The sequence below is a fragment of the Salarias fasciatus genome (assembly GCF_902148845.1).
Source record: "Salarias fasciatus chromosome 7 unlocalized genomic scaffold, fSalaFa1.1 super_scaffold_4, whole genome shotgun sequence".
Classification (NCBI taxonomy): domain Eukaryota; kingdom Metazoa; phylum Chordata; class Actinopteri; order Blenniiformes; family Blenniidae; genus Salarias; species Salarias fasciatus.
Window position 1 is genome coordinate 24,771,516 of NW_021941229.1, and position 20,823 is coordinate 24,792,338.

The 20,823-nt window shown below is 47.8% G+C and overlaps 2 protein-coding genes across 3 annotated transcripts; both read right to left on the bottom strand.

Moving 5' to 3' along the window:
* Positions 1-921: 921 nt before the first annotated feature.
* LOC115383191 (zinc finger protein 2-like) lies at positions 922-7,326 on the bottom strand. 2 transcript variants are annotated; one of them, XM_030085289.1, is made up of 3 exons: positions 6,964-7,326; positions 6,079-6,375; positions 922-3,252 (listed from the first exon to the last, which is right to left on the bottom strand). In XM_030085289.1, the coding sequence occupies exons 1-3, from the start codon at positions 7,133-7,135 to the stop codon at positions 1,502-1,504; spliced, it is 2,220 nt and encodes a 739-aa protein (XP_029941149.1). In that variant the 5' UTR covers positions 7,136-7,326; the 3' UTR covers positions 922-1,501. The 2 variants fall into 2 exon arrangements, with proteins under 2 accessions (XP_029941149.1, XP_029941150.1); XM_030085290.1 differs by lacking the exon at positions 6,964-7,326 and having other exon boundaries at positions 6,079-6,455.
* Positions 7,327-14,063: 6,737 nt separating this feature from the next.
* LOC115383196 (zinc finger protein 260-like) lies at positions 14,064-20,362 on the bottom strand. Its single transcript, XM_030085298.1, has 4 exons — positions 20,145-20,362; positions 19,262-19,558; positions 15,127-16,320; positions 14,064-14,706 (listed from the first exon to the last, which is right to left on the bottom strand). Exons 1-4 carry the CDS (start codon positions 20,314-20,316, stop codon positions 14,534-14,536), a joined length of 1,836 nt encoding a protein of 611 aa, XP_029941158.1. The 5' UTR covers positions 20,317-20,362; the 3' UTR covers positions 14,064-14,533.
* Between the last annotated feature and the right edge of the window lie 461 nt (positions 20,363-20,823).

Below are 20,823 nucleotides of genomic sequence, written 5' to 3' on the forward strand. Positions count from 1 at the left end.
GCGTTTTATTCAAGCAGCGGCTTCATCGGCATTCCAACCGCAAAGCATCAAGTCACCAAGCAAGTAGTAAACGACTGACGTCACCGCTGTACGCCCCGAGCCACACATCGCACAAGCTTCCTAACCGAGCCGCATTTCCTCCTGCATCAAACACCTTCCAACCAAGGGCTCTTCATAATTAACGCTCACAAGTTCCTTATCCACACGAGCATGAAGTAGGCAGCTTACCTGACTTCACAAGTGGCGTGTAGATGTGGCGTTATGTCCGGTGTTACTGTGCGGCACGGTGCGTCTTACTTGTCGGTTCCGTTGTTTCTTGTCTCGGCTTGCGGGCGATGCCCTCCTGGATGCCCTTTTTTGTTGACGAAGTGGCAACTCCAAACCTTGTTGCCCTGAGAGTAAAGTTCAGGTCCAAAATGTGTCAGACGCGCTGCCGACTTGTCCATGAAACACACCGACACTCAGGATATGGTTCAGGTGGTTTGATTGCCTCCCCAATGGGAGCAATCGTGGACATCCGAACATGCATATCAGCAAACAAGTGTACGAGCTGTCAACAAAAGTTGAGTCACCTGCTCTCCTCTCTCCACCTGACTGCAGGTGAAACACGCCCTTTTGAAACTTCCTCACAATCACCGCCCATCACCACATGCGTCACGTGACCCAAGCACCCGTGCGTCACCACAGAAACCTGAAACACCCAGTGACACATTCACACATTATATTATGGCTCCTTCAATTGGTTTTTTTCCCAAAGATCACATTTCACATATGAGGATTTCTTCACAAGATTGTATGTCAGCAGTCATGTGTTGCATGGAAGTATGAAGCTTTATGGAGTGAAAAGTTAAATTACAACTCAGTCATGTCAAGGAGAAAAGAAACAGCAAAGAATAAAACCCACTGGATTCACATCAACATTTTATTTCCATTTCTTCAAAGTTCACTTTTCTTGTGACAGACCACAAACTGAAATGTTCCTGAAGCAGTCTGAACAGCGTCTGAATCAGTAACGTTTCCTTCAAACTGGATGATTTGTTGTGATTTTGGAATCAAGCTGGACTTCCTGAACAACATCTCTCACAGTCTTTCATGATTTCATCTATTTGAGAGTATTCCGGTGGTGCAGCAATGAATTACATTAAATCAATCTTTTCCCACGTTTCACAAAAATGAGGCTTCTCACCTCTGTGACTTTTCTTGTGGACCAACAACGACTCGGTAGACTGAAACTTTTCCCACATGTTTCATAAAGTATCTTCTCATCAGTGACCACTCTGACCTCTGGAGATAACTGATGTTTTTCATGGTCAGTTTTCTCACACGTTCCTTCACAAAGAAGCTTTTCACATTCAGCCTGCTTCTCTGAAACATCAATGTTGTTCACACTGTTTGTATGAAACACCTTGATTTTTTCAGCTTTGCATTTGGAGTTGATTCCCAGTCCATGTGTCTTTTCACCTGCTTCTCACCTGTGCGAGTTCTCACGTGGCGCAACAAATTACGCTTTTGACTGAACCTTTTGCCACGTTTCACAAGAATAAGGCTTCTCACCTGTGTGAGTTCTCATGTGGACCTTAAAATCACACCGTTGATTGAACCTTTTGCCACATGTTTCACAAGAATAAGGCTTCTCACCTGTGTGAATTCTTTTGTGGACCAACAAATGAGTCTGTTGGCCAAAATCTTTGCCACATGTGTCACAAGAATATGGCTTCTCACCTGTGTGAGTTCTTTTGTGGATCAACAAATGAGTCTGTCGGCCAAAGCTTTTGCCACATGTTTCACAAGAATATGGCTTCTCACCTGTGTGAGTTCTCACATGGCGCAACAAATAACGCTTTTGACTGAACCTTTTGCCACATGTTTCACAACAATATGGCTTCTCACCTGTGTGAGTTCTCACGTGGCGCAACAAATCACACCGTTGATTGAATCTTTTGCCACATGTTTCACAAGAATAAGGCTTCTCACCTGTGTGAATTCTTTTGTGGACCAACAAAGTACTCTGTCGGCCAAAGCTTTTGCCACATGTTTCACAAGAATATGGCTTTTCACCTGTGTGAGTTCTCACGTGGCGCAACAAATTACGCTTTTGATTGAACCTTTTGCCACATGTTTCACAAGAATGAGGCTTCTCACCTGTGTGAGTTCTCACGTGGATCTTGAAATCACGCCATACATTGAACCTCTTGCCAGATTTTTCACAAGAATGAGGCTTCTCACCTTTGTGAATTCTCATGTGGCGCAACAAATTACTCTGTCGGCCAAAACTTTTGCCACATGTTTCACAAGAATAAGTCTTCTCACCTGTGTGAGTTCTCTTGTGGATCTTGAATTCACGCCATACACTGAACCTCTTGCCACATGTTTCACAAGAATGAGGCTTCTCACCTGTGTGAATTGTCATGTGGCGCAACAAATAACTGTGAAAACGGAAACTTTTGTCACATGTTTCACAAAAGTTAGGCTTCTCACCTCTGCGAGTTCTCCTGTGGACCAACAAACGACTCGGTTTACTGAAACTTTTCCCACATGTTTCATAAAGTATCTTCTCATCAGTGACCACTCTGACCTTCGGACATAACTGATGTTTTTCATGGTCAGTTTTCTCACATGTTTCTTCACAAAGAAGCTTTTCACATTCAGCCTGCTTCTCTGAAACATCCAAATTGTTCACACTCTTTCTCTGAAACACCTTGAGTTTTTTTAACTTCGCGTTTGGAGTTGATTCTGAGTCCATGTGTCTTTTCTCATGGTGGACTTCAGAGTCCTGAGAGGGGAACCGCTCAGTCTCTGGTACTTCTGGTTCACTCAGGTCACTGTGATCCTCAACAGAAGGAACCTTCAAGGTTTCACAATCAAACTTCAGAATAAACTCTTCTCTCTTCTGGCTGGTACTGAGTTCCTCATGTTCCTCAATCTGTGAGGATTTTGGTTCCTCCTGCTCCTCCTTAAACTGATGAAGTCCTGGTTGTCCTTCTTTGATGTGTTCAGGTTCTGGTTCTTCTTGTTTGATCTGTTGAGGTTCTGGTTCTTCCCCTTCTTCCTTGATGTGTTGAGGTTCTGGTTCTTCTTCTTCCTCTTTAATCTGTGGAGGTTCTGGTTCTTCCTCTTCTTCCTTGATGTGTTGAGGTTCTGGTTCTTCTTCCTCTTTGATCTGTGGCGGTTCTTTGTCATCCTGTTGTAGACAGTAGTTGGTTTCCCGTTTAAAGAGCTGCTCCTCTCTGCAGTCATGGTCCTGTTGGAGCTCTGCAAGGAAACAAAAGCAGGAGATCAAAGATTATCTTATTAGTGTCACAAGAATGATGGTTGCGTCATTCAGGGATATTGCATGGTTCACATGCAATGTCCCTGCAACTCCCACACTGTGCCTTTTAGGTGATCTGAGTGAAATTAACATGTCAATAAACTCTGTCTACATGGTTCTCACCATCTTGTGCATCGCAAAGAAAACTATCCTTGTAAATTGGAAATCCAGAAAAAATCTGAGTAACAGGCGGTTTAAGAGTCTTTTATTAGATCATATTAACTTGGAGACAATGTCTCTCTGGCCATGGTCGCTGTCCGCCCTGGTCCTGGGGCGGGAGTGGGGGTGGGGGGGTGGCGCTCCAGGCCCTGTCCTTCCACCGGGGGCCCCTGGGTGACGGGGGTGCTGCGGCATCCCCAGACCCCCCTCTCCTCCCGCTCTCGTGCACACACACGTAGGGCTTTGGGAGGCGGGCTTATCAGGTTGGGTGTGGTGGAGGGGGCCATCCAAGTGGCCTCAATCACTGCACCCTTCAGTGGCTCGCCTCTCAGTCTTAATTGCACTTAGTCATCTAACACGACCAAATACATACAAACACACACGTCGGGGGGTCTTGGCGCACCATGTCGGGGGTGGGGCTGTTCAGGTAGATGGGACTGCTCGTTTAGCCTCACTCGCGGCACGGTGTGGTTACTGCCCCTCAATTTTAATCGCCAACAACATATACCCCATCAACACTTACGAGGTGGGGGGAGGGAGGGGGCAATGGGGTCTTCTGCGCCCCCGTTTCCAGATTCCTTCTGGTGGGGGGCGGGGGATGGGGGCTGTTGTTTTCCCCACGGGCCTGGGGTTTGGACCGGCTGTGGTTTGGGGGGCTGCTGGCTCTGGGAGGTGCATACCTGTCTGCAGCGGTGGGGTTTGGGGGTGGGGGCAGCGGTTGTGGTTGGCGGGGGGTCCTGGATGTGGGGTTCGGTGGTCCCTCGCCTTCCGGGGGGGTCTCCCACAGGACATGACGGTTGGATGACGTGGGAATGTGAGTGTGTTTGGGGTAGGGTTGACTTTGTGTGTGTGTGTGTGTGTGTGTGTGTGTGTGTGTGTGTGTGTGTGTGTGTGTGTGTGTGTGTGTGTGTGTGTGTGTGTGTGTGTGTGTCAGTGTGAGTGAGTGGGTGTGAGTGTTCGGTTGGGGCGGGGGGGGGGGTGAGGTGGGAGAGGACAGGGTGGGAGGGGTGGGGCGGGGGGTGGACGGGGGGGCGGGGCGGTGTGATGCCCTTGATCTCGGGGTGCGTGGCCGGAGCGCTGGGGGGGGTACTGGCCCCCCCCTACTGTGGGCCGGTTCTCCCAGGTGGGTCATGGCCCTCCACCTGTGTGGGGGGTCAGCTCTTGGGCTCTTGGGCCTTGGGCTCTCGGCTCTGCCCGCCCCGCGCGTCCGGTGCCCAGGGTGGACCGGCTCCTGCCGGTCGTGGCTCCGCGGGGCCCGGGCCCCGGGACCACTGGGGTCCCCCGCCGGGGCTTTCCTCTGCCCCATTTCTGAACCGGAGCGGGGGCGTCTGCCTGCGGGAGAGGTTTGGATCCGGGCTCTGTGATGACCGCCGGCTGTCTGGGCTCTGAGGGCCTCTCTGGCCTGCTTCTGGCCTTATCAGGGGTCAGAGGTCATATATGCATGATCACTATCACCATCACTATCACCGTCATATTTGCATGATCACGTTGATCTTTAATCACTCTTCACATACTCGGTTACCTTGTCTTTTTGTGGTGGTTAGAATAATGGTTATCTGTAGTGGACCTCTCTTGATGCACGCCCCGAGTTTACTACTTGTTACTTGTCTGTTCACTACTATGGCTCGTCAAGGGGGGGAAAAAAGAAAAAAAATTCTTATATATGTATGGTTCTGTCAGTTTCTGTGTTGGTTGTTGACTCTGGTTTGGTGTTGTCTAGATTGGGGTTTGGGAGGTGCGTCGACAACACTGTTTTGCATTTGTTTGTGAATTTGTACATAGGTTTTGCCCCCCCCCCCCCCCCCCCCCCCCCCCCCCCCGCCCCCGTTCTCCCTCTCTTTTTCTTTCTCTCTTTCTGTCTCTCGCTCTCTGAGCGTTTCCGTCCCGGTCCTGTCCGGCAGCCATGCCGGACGCCAGCTTTAAATAAAGGCAGCAGCAGGAGGAGATTCAGGCTCGTCCTGCTGCTAACATTAAAATCTGTTCGGATAGTAAAAGGCTACAATCATACAATATTGCACGCCCCAGCTGCTGAACAGGACAAGGGAAAAAAAAAAAGTATCACAAGAATGAGGCTTCTCACACAAGTGAGACGCCTCATTCTTGCGATTAGCAACAATAACTCTACAGTCCAGTAGGTCGACCCAATGTGAAAAACGTGTTCACACTATCGCTCCCGGCTCCACCACGGGCTGCTACGTCACTTCGGTCGAGCCAAATACCTTTGGTGGGAACACGGCCTCATTGTTGTGATTGGCAACATTAACTCTACAGTCCACCTTAAAAAATCTGTCACTCCAGCAGCCAAACTGAAATCTTTCATTCAAAAAGACAGTCCAGTCCCATTGACACTTATTGATCATCTTTAGCTGCTGATTGATTACTTGATTGGATTAACTTTTTTCAGGCAGTGTCTTCACTCACCTGCAACATTCTGAAAACGGTTTACTACACTACCTGAGGTGGAGGGATAATGAGACATCCTGCTTTGAAATGTTGTCAGGAAAAGCCTCTTCAAACAACACCAACCTCCACAACTTTACTGTTCAGACCAGTGAGGGGAAAAGTAGTCCTAGTTCCATCAAGCACGTCTGCTCACAGCGTTTCCATACCTGTTCTGTGTAACCTGATCTGAGGATTCCAGTTGATTTCCAGCATTCTGCGTTGGCGACCGATCTCCTCCTCGTACTGAACCACAGTTTGTTGAAACAGGGTGAATATCTCCTCAGCAGCAGCAGTTAGTTTCTGGATGGTCAGGTCTCTCACGGAGTGGTGGGAATCGTCTCCTTCACCATCAGTAACAGTCGCCTCAACAACATCCTCCTCCTCTTTAATGTGTGAAGCTTCATGTTCCTCCTGCTCCTGACTGGAGCTCGCCTTCTGGTTACCCATGTGTTGCTGTGGACTCTCTGGAGGGAAACAAGACTGAAGTCACTGATGTGATGGATGTGAAGGTTTTACAGGATGGGTGGATGAAACAGAGCAGGATACACTGAAAATAGAAACACAAAAAAAAAATAACAGTAATAAAAAAATAAAAATAAAACCTAATTTCAGTAAAATTGACAGCACCTGTGGGGTTTAAAGGATAAATGGGAAAACTGTATGGTGCAACGTGACTTTCTGTGAGCTCTGAAACCTTTGTTGGAAGTTTCCAAGATAGCATGTTTCAGACCTTTTTTCTGAGCAACACTGGAACGCATCATTACTCTAAACTACTTACTGAAATGTCTGGATTATAAACGTCAACCGTAAAATCTGCACAAACGCGTGTTAGCTCAGACTGAGTGTAAATAAATCACTTCCTCAGTTTGCAAACAGCTCAAACTCCGTTTCCTCTGTTTCTGATCCAGAAGCTGTTTAATACTGAAGCTTTCTGTTATTTCACTGTGAACAAGAACTGCAGCTGCAGCCTCGTTTCTGACTGCAAGCTGTAAAATAAATGTAACGATCCTCCAGGAAGTCACATTCATGTGTTCATTCTCACGTTTCAATACCTGCTCTGTGGAAACTGACTTGATGTTTCCAGTTGATTTCCAGAAGTTTCCCCTGTCGATCAATCTCCTCCTCGAACTGGACGACAGTTTGTTGAAACGCGGTGAATATTTCTCCAGCAGCAGCAGTTAGTCGCTGCTTGATAAACTCTCTCAAAGCCTGAACTGGACTCATTGTTGCTGCAGGAGGTGAAATCTTTCCTCTGAGAGACACAGCAGCACATCCGCCGTGACTTCTTCTTCTCTCCCTAATCTGGAGGATCACAAACAACGTTCAGCTTCATACTGACGCCTGCTGGACACAGGGGGAACTGCAGGTTATCAGCTGTTCCTGAAGTCATTGGAGCTCTTTATGAATATGAATGGAACAAGTCGTTCTTTTTGTCTTTTTTTTTTTTTTTTGACAACTGTCGATTTCATAATCAACATAGTCTGTCAGACATCATCAAGTAGTTAAAATTCTGGTCAAAGTCTGGAAGTTCTCATCAGTTGTACATTTTCTAGATGCTTGGAATAATTTTGAGAATAATCACCACTTGATTAGAGCTTGAAAGAGATAAAAAAAAAATGTAAAGTTTATCGCCATACACCCCGCCACCGCCCCCCCCCCCCCCCAAAAAAAAAAAAATGTTGTTCAAGTGGCTTTCAGTAAGTGCAAGCATAGCCTTTTTTTATTTTTCAAGATGGCGCTGGGTGACCAGCTGCTGGCTGCAGAGGCTGTCTAGTTTTCCCACTTTACCTAACTTTACTTGTATTTTGGCATGCTTTCTTGTTTTCTTTCACAGGGAGATGACTCATTGTGCAACCGTGCACATGGGAAACCCACTTTTACTATACCTTTATTCATTTTTATGCTTTTATTTTCGCTTTTTGGATCTGCGTAGGGGGACTCCTCTGGATTCAGCGGCGGCTCAGAGCTGCTCAGGTGTTTCACACGTGAGATGCTCATCGGTCTGCACGGCCCTGCTGCCCTCTACATGGACAAACCCATCATTCCCACAGAGATACGGAGGAAAAGGAGAGGCTGAAGAGGTGGACGAAAGAAGCGGAGGACTTATATTCCCTCTGTAATTATGGGGAATGTCCGCTGCATCGTTAACAAGACCGAGGAGCTGGCTGAGAGCTGGAAGAGAGGAGGTTGGCTGGCAGTGTTTGTGAATGAGCGCTGGTGCAACCCGGCCAACGTGCACGTGAAGGAACAGCTGTGCACGCAGGACCCGGAGCTGCTTGTGGTCACCATGAGACCATTCCACCTGGCGAGGGAACGTTGTCACGCGCTCGTACTGTGCCGTACGCCTCCCCCACCGCAGATGCTGCGGCGGCGTGTGAGCAGCTCCACAGCAGCATCAGCCAGATCCAGACCCGCCATCGCCGCCCTGCTGCTGACCAGCGGAGACTTCAACCATGTTTCCCTCTCCGCCTCTCTCCCGACGTTCACGCAGTACGTCACGTGCCACACGAGAGACTATAAGACGCTGGACCTTCTTAATGCAAACGTGCCAGACGATTACAGCTCCGCCCCCCTCCCCCCACTTGGACGCTCCGATCACAACCTGGTCTATCTGCTCCCCCAATACACACCCAAGGTGTGATGGAGACCTGTGCAGAAGAGGTCTGTGAAAGTGTGGACTGAGGAGGCCAATGAGAGGCTGCAGGACTGTTTCCAGACCAGGACTGGAGCAGGTTCTGTGACTCCTTCAGGGACGACATCAACGGCCTCAAACACTGCATGATGCACGACATTAACTTCTGTGTGGAGGGCACTGTGCCAACCCGGAGGCTACGGTGCTTCTCCAACAACCAACCATGGGTCACCCTGAGCTTAAAGTCCTGCAGAACCAAAAGATAAAGGCTTTGACCTCACGGGACAGAGAGGAGCAGAGGAGACTTCAGCGTGAGCTCCAGTGGAGGATCAGCAGGGCCAAGAAGGACTATGGCAGGAGGCTGGAGGAGGAGCTGGAGGAGAAGATGGAGGAGGAGCTGGAGGAGAAGATGGAGGAGGAGCTGGAGGAGGAGCTGGAGGAGGAGCTGGAGGAGAAGATGGAGGAGGAGCTGGAGGAGGAGCTGGAGGAGGAGCTGGAGGAGGAGCTGGAGGAGAAGATGGAGGAGAAGCTGGAGGAGGAGCTGGAGGAGAAGATGGAGGAGAAGATGGAGGAGAAGCTGGAGGAGGAGCTGGAGGAGGAGCTGGAGGAGAAGATGGAGGAGAAGCTGGAGGAGGAGCTGGAGGAGAAGATGGAGGAGAAGATGGAGGAGAAGCTGGAGGAGGAGCTGGAGGAGGAGCTGGAGGAGGAGCTGGAGGAGAAGATGGAGGAGGAGCTGGAGGAGAAGATGGAGGAGAAGATGGAGGAGAAGCTGGAGGAGGAGCTGGAGGAGGAGCTGGAGGAGGAGCTGGAGGAGAAGATGGAGGAGAAGCTGGAGGAGGAGCTGGAGGAGAAGATGGAGGAGAAGCTGGAGGAGGAGCTGGAGGAGAAGATGGAGGAGAAGATGGAGGAGAAGCTGGAGGAGGAGCTGGAGGAGAAGATGGAGGAGAAGCTGGAGGAGGAGCTGGAGGAGAAGATGGAGGAGAAGATGGAGGAGAAGCTGGAGGAGGAGCTGGAGGAGAAGATGGAGGAGAAGCTGGAGGAGGAGCTGGAGGAGGAGCTGGAGGAGAAGATGGAGGAGAAGCTGGAGGAGGAGCTGGAGGAGAAGATGGAGGAGAAGATGGAGGAGAAGCTGGAGGAGGAGCTGGAGGAGAAGATGGAGGAGAAGCTGGAGGAGGAGCTGGAGGAGAAGCTGGAGGAGGAGCTGGAGGAGAAGATGGAGGAGGAGCTGGAGGAGGAGCTGGCCTAGAACAATGCTCAGGATGTGTGGAGAGGACTTCAGAACATTTCTGGATTTGTCCGGAGTGCCAGAGGGACAGCTGATGGAGACCAGCTCTGTTTGGATGAATTTCAACTGTTTCTTTAGCAGATTTGGTTCTCCCCCCCACCCCCACTGACCCCCTCTCTAAAATTTGCCACGTTGTATTTAACAATTCTCGATATCATTTTAATATGATTTTTAAAGGAGAGAGTGGAATCAATCATGACTCCTAAATATTTGAATTCATTAACTAATTGCAGCTCTTGATCTCCAAAATACACATAGGAAAGGACGATGTTGGTTGCTCTTTTGGAAAAAAAAACATACCAACAGTTTTTTTGTGTATTTAACTGAAGGGTTAGGCTAGGCTTTTGCTAAGCTTGCAAGCCTGCCAGCCATTATGTTGTGTGACACCTCTTTCTCCCAGATACTCTTCCAGTATTGCTCAGTCCCAGCCCTGGGTGGGTCTGCTGTGGTCTTACTGCCCTGCCACTGAGAGCAGACCTTAGCTGGATTGTTGGAGAACACCCTGCTCGTTTCCTGGTCTCTACTTCTTTTGTGAATCTCTTTTGGTGGGTAGCTAAGACTGTGAGTTGTTGCTTAGCAGTCTCCAGTGCCTCAGTTATTGACAACTTTCTGCATTGCTTCTGCAGTTCTTTCTTGAGATTCATCCCTCTGCTTTGTTCTGTGAGGAAGCCAACTTATCTCTGTGTTGAAATGTTTTTTGCCTCTCACCTTCTTCTCCATGAAGGTTCTTGGTCACTCCGGCTGCTCATGCTGTTAATCTTGTAGCCAAGCATCTCCAGGATAACGATTGCTGTTGCATATGTGGCAGGAGCGTATGGTTTTGGGAAACCAAGTTCAGAGAGAATGATTTTTCAACGCCACCTGGAGAGTCGGCTCCAGGACCAATTCAACCCAGTACAGAGTAAGACGTGCTAGGTGTGGACATGAAGCAGGACGTGAGTCATAATACACAAAAATGCAAAATTAATTTTATTCTTAGAGTCACAAATGTTAAAATACTATAGGCCTATAGAACACTTCTTAATTATTTCAACTTATTAAGCATAGTAAAAAGCAATCACAGGAACACCTATAATGGTGGAGGATTGATTACTATAGTGAAGTTGGTTGTTTTACAAAATATACAATAATGCACAAAAGCAGGAACACATGCAAAAGTAAATGGGAAGCAACAAATTAAGCACAAGCCATGCAAAGCAAAATATGAACAACAAGCAAAAAAAAAACATGCAAAGCAAAAAACACAAAAGGCAAGCAATAAGCAGACTTTGAACAAAATACAGAACTGCAATGAAATCAAAACTCACTCACTGAAGGAATAGTGCCTGCAACAAAATAAAATAAATATTAGCTGCCTATCCGCACTGTCTGTCCAGATGAAAATAGGCTACTGTAGCCTATGACAGAGGACGGCGCAAATTAATCCCAGCGCCCCTGAACACTCCCCGCAGGAGCGTGCAGGAGCTCCATAGGGGAAGCTCGTCGCGGTGGTTGCTGGCGAGGTGTGGGCTGCAAGATGTGCAGCCTTAACTTAAACCCTGGAGATGATGTGGAACAGCACAGGACAAGGCAACGGGTCCTTTCTAGGAGCGGCGGCCCTCGTTTTGGACCACACACTGGAGATTGGTGCCTACAATGGAGACACGAACATTAAAACGTTGTGGGGAAACTAATCTAAAGACGGTTGGATCTTACCTGCTGGAGCAAGCACACGCGCACAGGCAGCAGGAGGAGGGGGAGAGCCAATGAGGATATTAGTGACTAATCCCTGCTGCAGCTCCGATCTACAAGCGTAATTTGGGATCAGCATTGGCCCGAGCCAAAAATGACAAGGCAGAACAACGAGCAGCTTACCCCGAGCGAGGAGTCCCAAACTCGGCGCGCAAACCGAAATGGATCGCCCGAGGCACACAAGCGTGCTCCAAACCAGGAAATCTCGGCTGGTTACCAAACGCTGCAACCACCGCACCGAAACCAAACGTGTGCGCGCACGCAGACCGCCCACTAAGCTTAAAAGCTCGGTTTGGTGCCACCTTCCAATCACAGCCCTGGTAAGATGCACACCATCATGCCACACATATATCAGCTGATTGGTCTCAGTGATGGTGCAGGTGGGGATAGTTTGCAGTGCTGTGTTTACATCTTCCAGTCGAGATTCCGACTGTACTTTATTATTATTTAGCCTTGGCTAGCAGGATACATTACATTCAGGATACATCTCAAGTCATGCAGGTTTGTATCTGACCACACAATGTTTGGAGAATTTCTATACTTCTGTTTAATTTCACTGTTCATAAATTAGATGAGAGCAAAAGCATCAATCTGCATGAAATCTAAATAATATGAATGTTTTGTTTTATTCAGAACAGAGAGGAGCCAGCTGAGGTGGCTCGGGCACCTCTTTAGGATGCCTCCTGGACGCCTCCCTGGGGAGGTGGTTCAGGTGGTTTAACTGCTTGCTCAATGGAGCAACTGACGTGCTTTGTGTTCTGAGAATGTTCAATTTTGCCATTTTCTCTGCGATCTCACTTTCCAGTTTTTTTTTCTCTTTCCTCTTGCGCAGCTGTTCCTCCTCTTCTTCCAGTTGTAGTCTTGCTCTCCTCTTGCGCAGCTCTTCTTCCTCAAGTGCATGTCTTTCATCCAGAGATCTTTGTCTTTCAGCTAAAGCAGCCAGCTCAGCTTTAGCTATCAAGCATGCAGATGAAGTTGTGGAGTGCATGGTTCGACAGCTTTTGTGAGATCCAACATTAGAAATACTGTCACTTGGCTTTATTTTGTCCTCTTCATTCTCATCACAAGCATTTAATAAAGGTTCATTTGTTTCAGTTTGTTCCACAAGACCCACGTTCTCATTCATTTGAATTAATCATTGTTCGGTTTCCTTCATCCACGGTCTTGCATCATTTTGGAATGTTTCAGTGTATTTCATGATGCTTGAAAACCATTCAGTTTGTTTATCAACCTCCTCTTGTGGCAGCAATGGCATCAGTTCATCATGAACCTTTTCAGCGCATACATAGAGCCCGTTCAAATTTCCCAGAAATTCTTTTATTTGAAACACATTTTCCTTTGTTTCAGAAGCGCTTTTATTTCCGGTATCATTCCTTTCATTTTGTTCACAAACCCCTTGCAGTTATTCTGCAGCTTTTCCACCTTATACTGTACATCAAAGCTTTTTTCAGTGAGTTTGCTTACCCTTTTTCCAGACTCTTTGTCAGCACATCAGGTGCCATCAGAATGACTCATTTTGACTTTTTTTGTGGGTTTCAGTCTCACGCTGCATCAAACTCATTCAAAATCTGTCCACAGAGAGTGATGATGAGCGTTTTATTCAAGCAGCGGCTTCATCGGCATTCCAACCGCAAAGCATCAAGTCACCAAGCAAGTAGTAAACGACTGACGTCACCGCCGTACGCCCCGAGCCACACATCGCACAAGCTTCCTAACCGAGCCGCATTTCCTCCTGCATCAAACACCTTCCAACCAAGGGCTCTTCATAATTAACGCTCACAAGTTCCTTATCCACACGAGCATGAAGTAGGCAGCTTACCTGACTTCACAAGTGGCGTGTAGATGTGGCGTTATGTCCGGTGTTACTGTGCAGCACGGTGCGTCTTACTTGTCGGTTCCGTTGTTTCTTGTCTCGGCTTGCGGGCGATGCCCTCCTGGATGCCCTTTTTTGTTGACGAAGTGGCAACTCCAAACCTTGTTGCCCTGAGAGTAAAGTTCAGGTCCAAAATGTGTCAGACGCGCTGCCGACTTGCCCATGAAACACACCGACACTCAGGATATGGTTCAGGTGGTTTGATTGCCTCCCCAATGGGAGCAATCGTGGACATCCGAACATGCATATCAGCAAACAAGTGTACGAGCTGTCAACAAAAGTTGAGTCACCCGCTCTCCTCTCTCCACCTGACTGCAGGTGAAACACGCCCTTTTGAAACTTCCTCACAATCACCGCCCATCACCACATGCGTCACGTGACCCAAGCACCCGTGCGTCACCACAGAAACCTGAAACACCCAGTGACACATTCACACATTATATTATGGCTCCTTCAATTGGTTTTTTTCCCAAAGATCACATTTCACATGAGAGGATTTCTTCACAAGATTGTATGTCAGCAGTCATGTGTTGCATGGAAGTATGAAGCTTTATGGAGTGAAAAGTTGAATTACAACTCAGTCATGTCAAGGAGAAAAGAAACAGCAAAGAATAAAACCCACTGGATTCACATCAACATTTTATTTCCATTTCTTCAAAGTTCACTTTTCTTGTGACAGACCACAAACTGAAATGTTCCTGAAGCAGTCTGAACAGCGTCTGAATCAGTAACGTTTCCTTCAAACTGGATGATTTGTTGTGATTTTGGAATCAAGCTGGACTTCCTGAACAACATCTCTCACAGTCTTTCATGATTTCATCTATTTGAGAGTATTCTGGTGGTGCAGCAATGAATTACATTAAATCAATCTTTTCCCACGTTTCACAAAAATGAGGCTTCTCACCTCTGTGACTTTTCTTGTGGACCAACAACGACTCGGTAGACTGAAACTTTTCCCACATGTTTCATAAAGTATCTTCTCATCAGAGACCACTCTGACCTCTGGAGATAACTGATGTTTTTCATGGTCAGTTTTCTCACACGTTCCTTCACAAAGAAGCTTTTCACATTCAGCCTGCTTCTCTGAAACATCAATGTTGTTCACACTGTTTGTATGAAACACCTTGATTTTTTCAGCTTTGCATTTGGAGTTGATTCCCAGTCCATGTGTCTTTTCACCTGCTTCTCACCTGTGCGAGTTCTCACGTGGCGCAACAAATTACGCTTTTGACTGAACCTTTTGCCACATGTTTCACAAGAATAAGGCTTCTCACCTGTGTGAGTTCTCATGTGGACCTTAAAATCACACCGTTGATTGAACCTTTTGCCACATGTTTCACAAGAATAAGGCTTCTCACCTGTGTGAATTCTTTTGTGGACCAACAAACTACTCTGTCGGCCAAAGCTTTTGCCACATGTTTCACAAGAATATGGCTTCTCACCTGTGTGAGTTCTCACATGGCGCAACAAATTACGCTTTTGACTGAACCTTTTGCCACATGTTTCACAACAATATGGCTTCTCACCTGTGTGAGTTCTCACGTGGCGCAACAAATCACACCGTTGATTGAATCTTTTGCCACATGTTTCACAAGAATAAGGCTTCTCACCTGTGTGAATTCTTTTGTGGACCAACAAAGTACTCTGTTGGCCAAAGCTTTTGCCACATGTTTCACAAGAATATGGCTTTTCACCTGTGTGAGTTCTCACGTGGCGCAACAAATTACGCTTTTGATTGAACCTTTTGCCACATGTTTCACAAGAATGAGGCTTCTCACCTGTGTGAGTTCTCACGTGGATCTTGAAATCACGCCATACATTGAACCTCTTGCCAGATTTTTCACAAGAATGAGGCTTCTCACCTTTGTGAATTCTCATGTGGCGCAACAAATTACTCTGTCGGCCAAAACTTTTGCCACATGTTTCACAAGAATAAGTCTTCTCACCTGTGTGAGTTCTCTTGTGGATCTTGAATTCACGCCATACACTGAACCTCTTGCCACATGTTTCACAACAATGAGGCTTCTCACCTGTGTGAACTGTCATGTGGCGCAACAAATAACTGTGAAAACGGAAACTTTTGTCACATGTTTCACAAAAATGAGGTTTCTCACCTCTGCGAGTTCTCCTGTGGACCAACAAACGACTCGGTTTACTGAAACTTTTCCCGCATGTTTCATAAAGTATCTTCTCATCAGTGACCACTCTGACCTTCGGACATAACTGATGTTTTTCATGGTCAGTTTTCTCACATGTTTCTTCACAAAGAAGCTTTTCACATTCAGTCTGCTTCTCTGAAACATCCAAATTGTTCACACTCTTTCTCTGAAACACCTTGAGTTTTTTTAACTTCGCGTTTGGAGTTGATTCTGAGTCCATGTGTCTTTTCTCATGGTGGACTTCAGAGTCCTGAGAGGGGAACCGCTCAGTCTCTGGTACTTCTGGTTCACTCAGGTCACTGTGATCCTCAACAGAAGGAACCTTCAAGGTTTCACAATCAAACTTCAGAATAAACTCTTCTCTCTTCTGGCTGGTACTGAGTTCCTCATGTTCCTCAATCTGTGAGGATTTTGGTTCCTCCTGCTCCTCCTTAAACTGATGAAGTCCTGGTTGTCCTTCTTTGATGTGTTCAGGTTCTGGTTCTTCTTGTTTGATCTGTTGAGGTTCTGGTTCTTCCCCTTCTTCCTTGATGTGTTGAGGTTCTGGTTCTTCTTCTTCCTCTTTAATCTGTGGAGATTCTGGTTCTTCCTCTTCTTCCTTGATGTGTTGAGGTTCTGGTTCTTCTTCCTCTTTGATCTGTGGCGGTTCTTTGTCGTCCTGTTGTAGACAGTAGTTGGTTTCCCGTTTAAAGAGCTGCTCCTCTCTGCAGTCATGGTCCTGTTGGAGCTCTGCAAGGAAACAAAAGCAGGAGATCAAAGATTATCTTATTAGTGTCACAAGAATGATGGTTGCATCATTCAGGGATATTGCATGGTTCACATGCAATGTCCCTGCAACTCCCACACTGTGCCTTTTAGGTGATCTGAGTGAAATTAACATGTCAATAAACTCTGTCTATATGGTTCTCACCATCTTGTGCATCGCAAAGAAAACTATCCTTGTAAATTGGAAATCCAGAAAAAATCTGAGTAACAGGCGGTTTAAGAGTCTTTTATTAGATCATATTAACTTGGAGACAATGTCTCTCTGGCCATGGTCGCTGTCCGCCCTGGTCCTGGGGCGGGAGTGGGGGTGGGGGGGTGGCGCTCCAGGCCCTGTCCTTCCACCGGGGGCCCCTGGGTGACGGGGGTGCTGCGGCATCCCCAGACCCCCCTCTCCTCCCGCTCTCGTGCACACACACGTAGGGCTTTGGGAGGCGGGCTTATCAGGTTGGGTGTGGTGGAGGGGGCCATCCAAGTGGCCTCAATCACTGCACCCTTCAGTGGCTCGCCTCTCAGTCTTAATTGCACTTAGTCATCTAACACGACCAAATACATACAAACACACACGTTGGGGGGTCTTGGCGCACCATGTCGGGGGTGGGGCTGTTCAGGTAGATGGGACTGCTCGTTTAGCCTCACTCGCGGCACGGTGTGGTTACTGCCCCTCAATTTTAATCGCCAACAACATATACCCCATCAACACTTACGAGGTGGGGGGAGGGAGGGGGCAATGGGGTCTTCTGCGCCCCCGTTTCCAGATTCCTTCTGGTGGGGGGCGGGGGATGGGGGCTGTTGTTTTCCCCACGGGCCTGGGGTTTGGACCGGCTGTGGTTTGGGGGGCTGCTGGCTCTGGGAGGTGCATACCTGTCTGCAGCGGTGGGGTTTGGGGGTGGGGGCAGCGGTTGTGGTTGGCGGGGGGTCCTGGATGTGGGGTTCGGTGGTCCCTCGCCTTCCGGGGGGGTCTCCCACAGGACATGACGGTTGGATGACGTGGGAATGTGAGTGTGTTTGGGGTAGGGTTGACTTTGTGTGTGTGTGTGTGTGTGTGTGTGTGTGTGTGTACGTGCTTGCTAGTGTGTGTGTGTGTGTGTGTGTGTGTGTGTGTGCGTGTGTGTACATGCCTTCTAGTGTGTGTGCGTGTGTGTGTGTGTGTGTGTGTGTGTGTGTGTGTGTGTGTGAGTGAGAGAGTGTGAGTGTGAGTGTGTGTGTGTGTGTGTGTGTGTGTGTGTGTCAGTGTGAGTGAGTGGGTGTGAGTGTTCGGTTGGGGCGGGGGGGGGGTGAGGTGGGAGAGGACAGGGTGGGAGGGGTGGGGCGGGGGGTGGACGGGGGGGGCGGGGCGGTGTGATGCCCTTGATCTCGGGGTGCGTGGCCGGAGCGCTGGGGGGGGTACTGGCCTGGGGTGGGTAGCCACCCGTGTGGGCCGGTTCTCCCGGGTGGGTCATGGCCCTCCACCTGTGTGGGGGGTCAGCTCTTGGGCTCTTGGGCTCTTGGGCCTTGGGCTCTCGGCTCTGCCCGCCCCGCGCGTCCGGTGCCCAGGGTGGACCGGCTCCTGCCGGTCGTGGCTCCGCGGGGCCCGGGCCCCGGGACCACTGGGGTCCCCCGCCGGGGCTTTCCTCTGCCCCATTTCTGATCCGGAGCGGGGGCGTCTGCCTGCGGGAGTGGTTTGGATCCGGGCTCTGTGATGACCGCCGGCTGTCTGGGCTCTGAGGGCCTCTCTGGCCTGCTTCTGGCCTTATCAGGGGTCAGAGGTCATATATGCATGATCACTATCACCATCACTATCACCGTCATATTTGCATGATCACGTTGATCTTTAATCACTCTTCACATACTCGGTTACCTTGTCTTTTTGTGGTGGTTAGAATAATGGTTATCTGTAGTGGACCTCTCTTGATGCACGCCCCGAGTTTACTACTTGTTACTAGTCTGTTCACTACTATGGCTCGTCAAGGGGGGGAAAAAAGAAAAAAAATTCTTATATATGTATGGTTCTGTCAGTTTCTGTGTTGGTTGTTGACTCTGGTTTGGTGTTGTCTAGATTGGGGTTTGGGAGGTGCGTCGACAACACTGTTTTGCATTTGTTTGTGAATTTGTACACAGGTTTTGCCCCCCCCCCCCCCCCCCCGTTCTCCCTCTCTTTTTCTTTCTCTCTTTCTGTCTCTCGCTCTCTTAGCGTTTCCGTCCCGGTCCTGTCCGGCAGCCATGTGGACGCCAGCTTTACATAAAGGCAGCAGCAGGAGGAGATTCAGTCTCGCCCTGCTGCTAACATTAAAATCTGTTCGGATAGTAAAAGGCTACAATCATACAATATTGCACGCCCCAGCTGCTGAACAGGACAAGGGAAAAAAAAAAAAGTATCACAAGAATGAGGCTTCTCACACAAGTGAGACGCCTCATTCTTGTGATTAGCAACAATAACTCTACAGTCCAGTAGGTCGACCCAATGTGAAAAACGTGTTCACACTATCGCTCCCGGCTCCACCACGGGCTGCTACGTCACTTCGGTCGAGCCAAATACCTTTGGTGGGAACACGGCCTCATTCTTGTGATTAGCAACATTAACTCTACAGTCCACCTTAAAAAATCTGTCACTCCAGCAGCCAAACTGAAATCTTTCATTCAAAAAGACAGTCCAGTCCCATTGACACTTATTGATCATCTTTAGCTGCTGATTGATTACTTGATTGGATTAACTTTTTTCAGGCAGTGTCTTCACTCACCTGCAACATTCTGAAAACTGTTTACTACACTACCTGAGGTGGAGGGATAATGAGACATCCTGCTTTGAAATGTTGTCAGGAAAAGCCTCTTCAAACAACATCAACCTCCACAACTTTACTGTTCAGACCAGTGAGGGGAAAAGTAGTCCTAGTTCCATCAAGCACGTCTGCTCACAGCGTTTCCATACCTGTTCTGTGTAACCTGATCTGAGGATTCCAGTTGATTTCCAGCATTCTGCGTTGGCGACCGATCTCCTCCTCGTACTGAACCACAGTTTGTTGAAACAGGGTGAATATCTCCTCAGCAGCAGCAGTTAGTTTCTGGATGGTCAGGTCTCTCACGGAGTGGTGGGAATCGTCTCCTTCACCATCAGTAACAGTCGCCTCAACAACATCCTCCTCCTCTTTAATGTGTGGAGCTTCATGTTCCTCCTGCTCCTGACTGGAGCTCGTCTTCTGGTTACCCATGTGTTGCTGTGGACTCTCTGGAGGGAAACAAGACTAAAGTCACTGATGTGATGGATGTGAAGGTTTTACAGGATGGGTGGATGAAACAGAGCAGGATACACTGAAAATAGAAACACTAAAAATAATAATAGTAATAAAAAAATAAAAATAAAACCTAATTTCAGTAAAATTGACAGCACCTGTGGGGTTTAAAGGATAAATGGGAAAACTGTATGGTGCAACGTGACTTTCTGTGAGCTCTGAAACCTTTGTTGGAAGTTTCCAAGATAGCATGTTTCAGACCTTTTTTCTGAGCAACACTGGAACGCATCATTACTCTAAACTACTTACTGAAATGTCTGGATTATAAACGTCAACCGTAAAATCTGCACAAACGCGTGTTAGCTCAGACTGGGTGTAAATAAATCACTTCCTCAGTTTGCAAACAGCTCAAACTCCGTTTCCTCTGTTTCTGATCCAGAAGCTGTTTAATACTGAAGCTTTCTGTTATTTCACTGTGAACAAGAACTGCAGCTGCAGCCTCGTTTCTGACTGCAAGCTGTAAAATAAATGTAACGATCCTCCAGGAGTCACATTCATGTGTTCATTCTCACGTTTCAGTACCTGTTCTGTGGAACCTGACTTGATGTTTCCAGTTGATTTCCAGAAGTTTCCCCTGTCGATCAATCTCCTCCTCGAACTGGACGACAGTTTGTTGAAACGCGGTGATTATTTCTCCAGCAGCAGCAGTTAGTCGCTGCTTGATAAACTCTCTCAAAGCCTGAACTGGACTCATTGTTGCTGCAGGAGGTGAAATCTTTCCTCTGAGAGACACAGCAGTACATCCGCCGTGACTTCTTCTTCTCTCCCTAATCTGGAGGATCACAAACAACGTTCAGCTTCATACTGACGCCTGCTGGACACAGGGAGAACTGCAGGTTATCAGCTGTTCCTGAAGTCATTGGAGCTCTTTATGAATATGAATGGAACAAGTCGTTCTTTTTGTCTTTTTTTTTGACAGCTGTCGAGTTCATAATCAACATAATCTGTCAGACATCATCAAGTAATTAAAATTCTGGTCAAAGTCTGGAAGTTCCCATCAGTTGTACATTTACTAGATGCTTGGAATAATTTTGAGAATAATCAACACTTGATTAGAGTTTGAAAGAGATAAAAAAAAAATGTAAAGTTTATCGCCATACACCCCGCCCCCCCCCCCCCCCCCCCCAAAAAAAAAAAAAAATGTTGTTCTATTGGCTTTCAGTAAGTGCAAGCGTAGCCTTTTTTTTTTTCAAGATGGCGC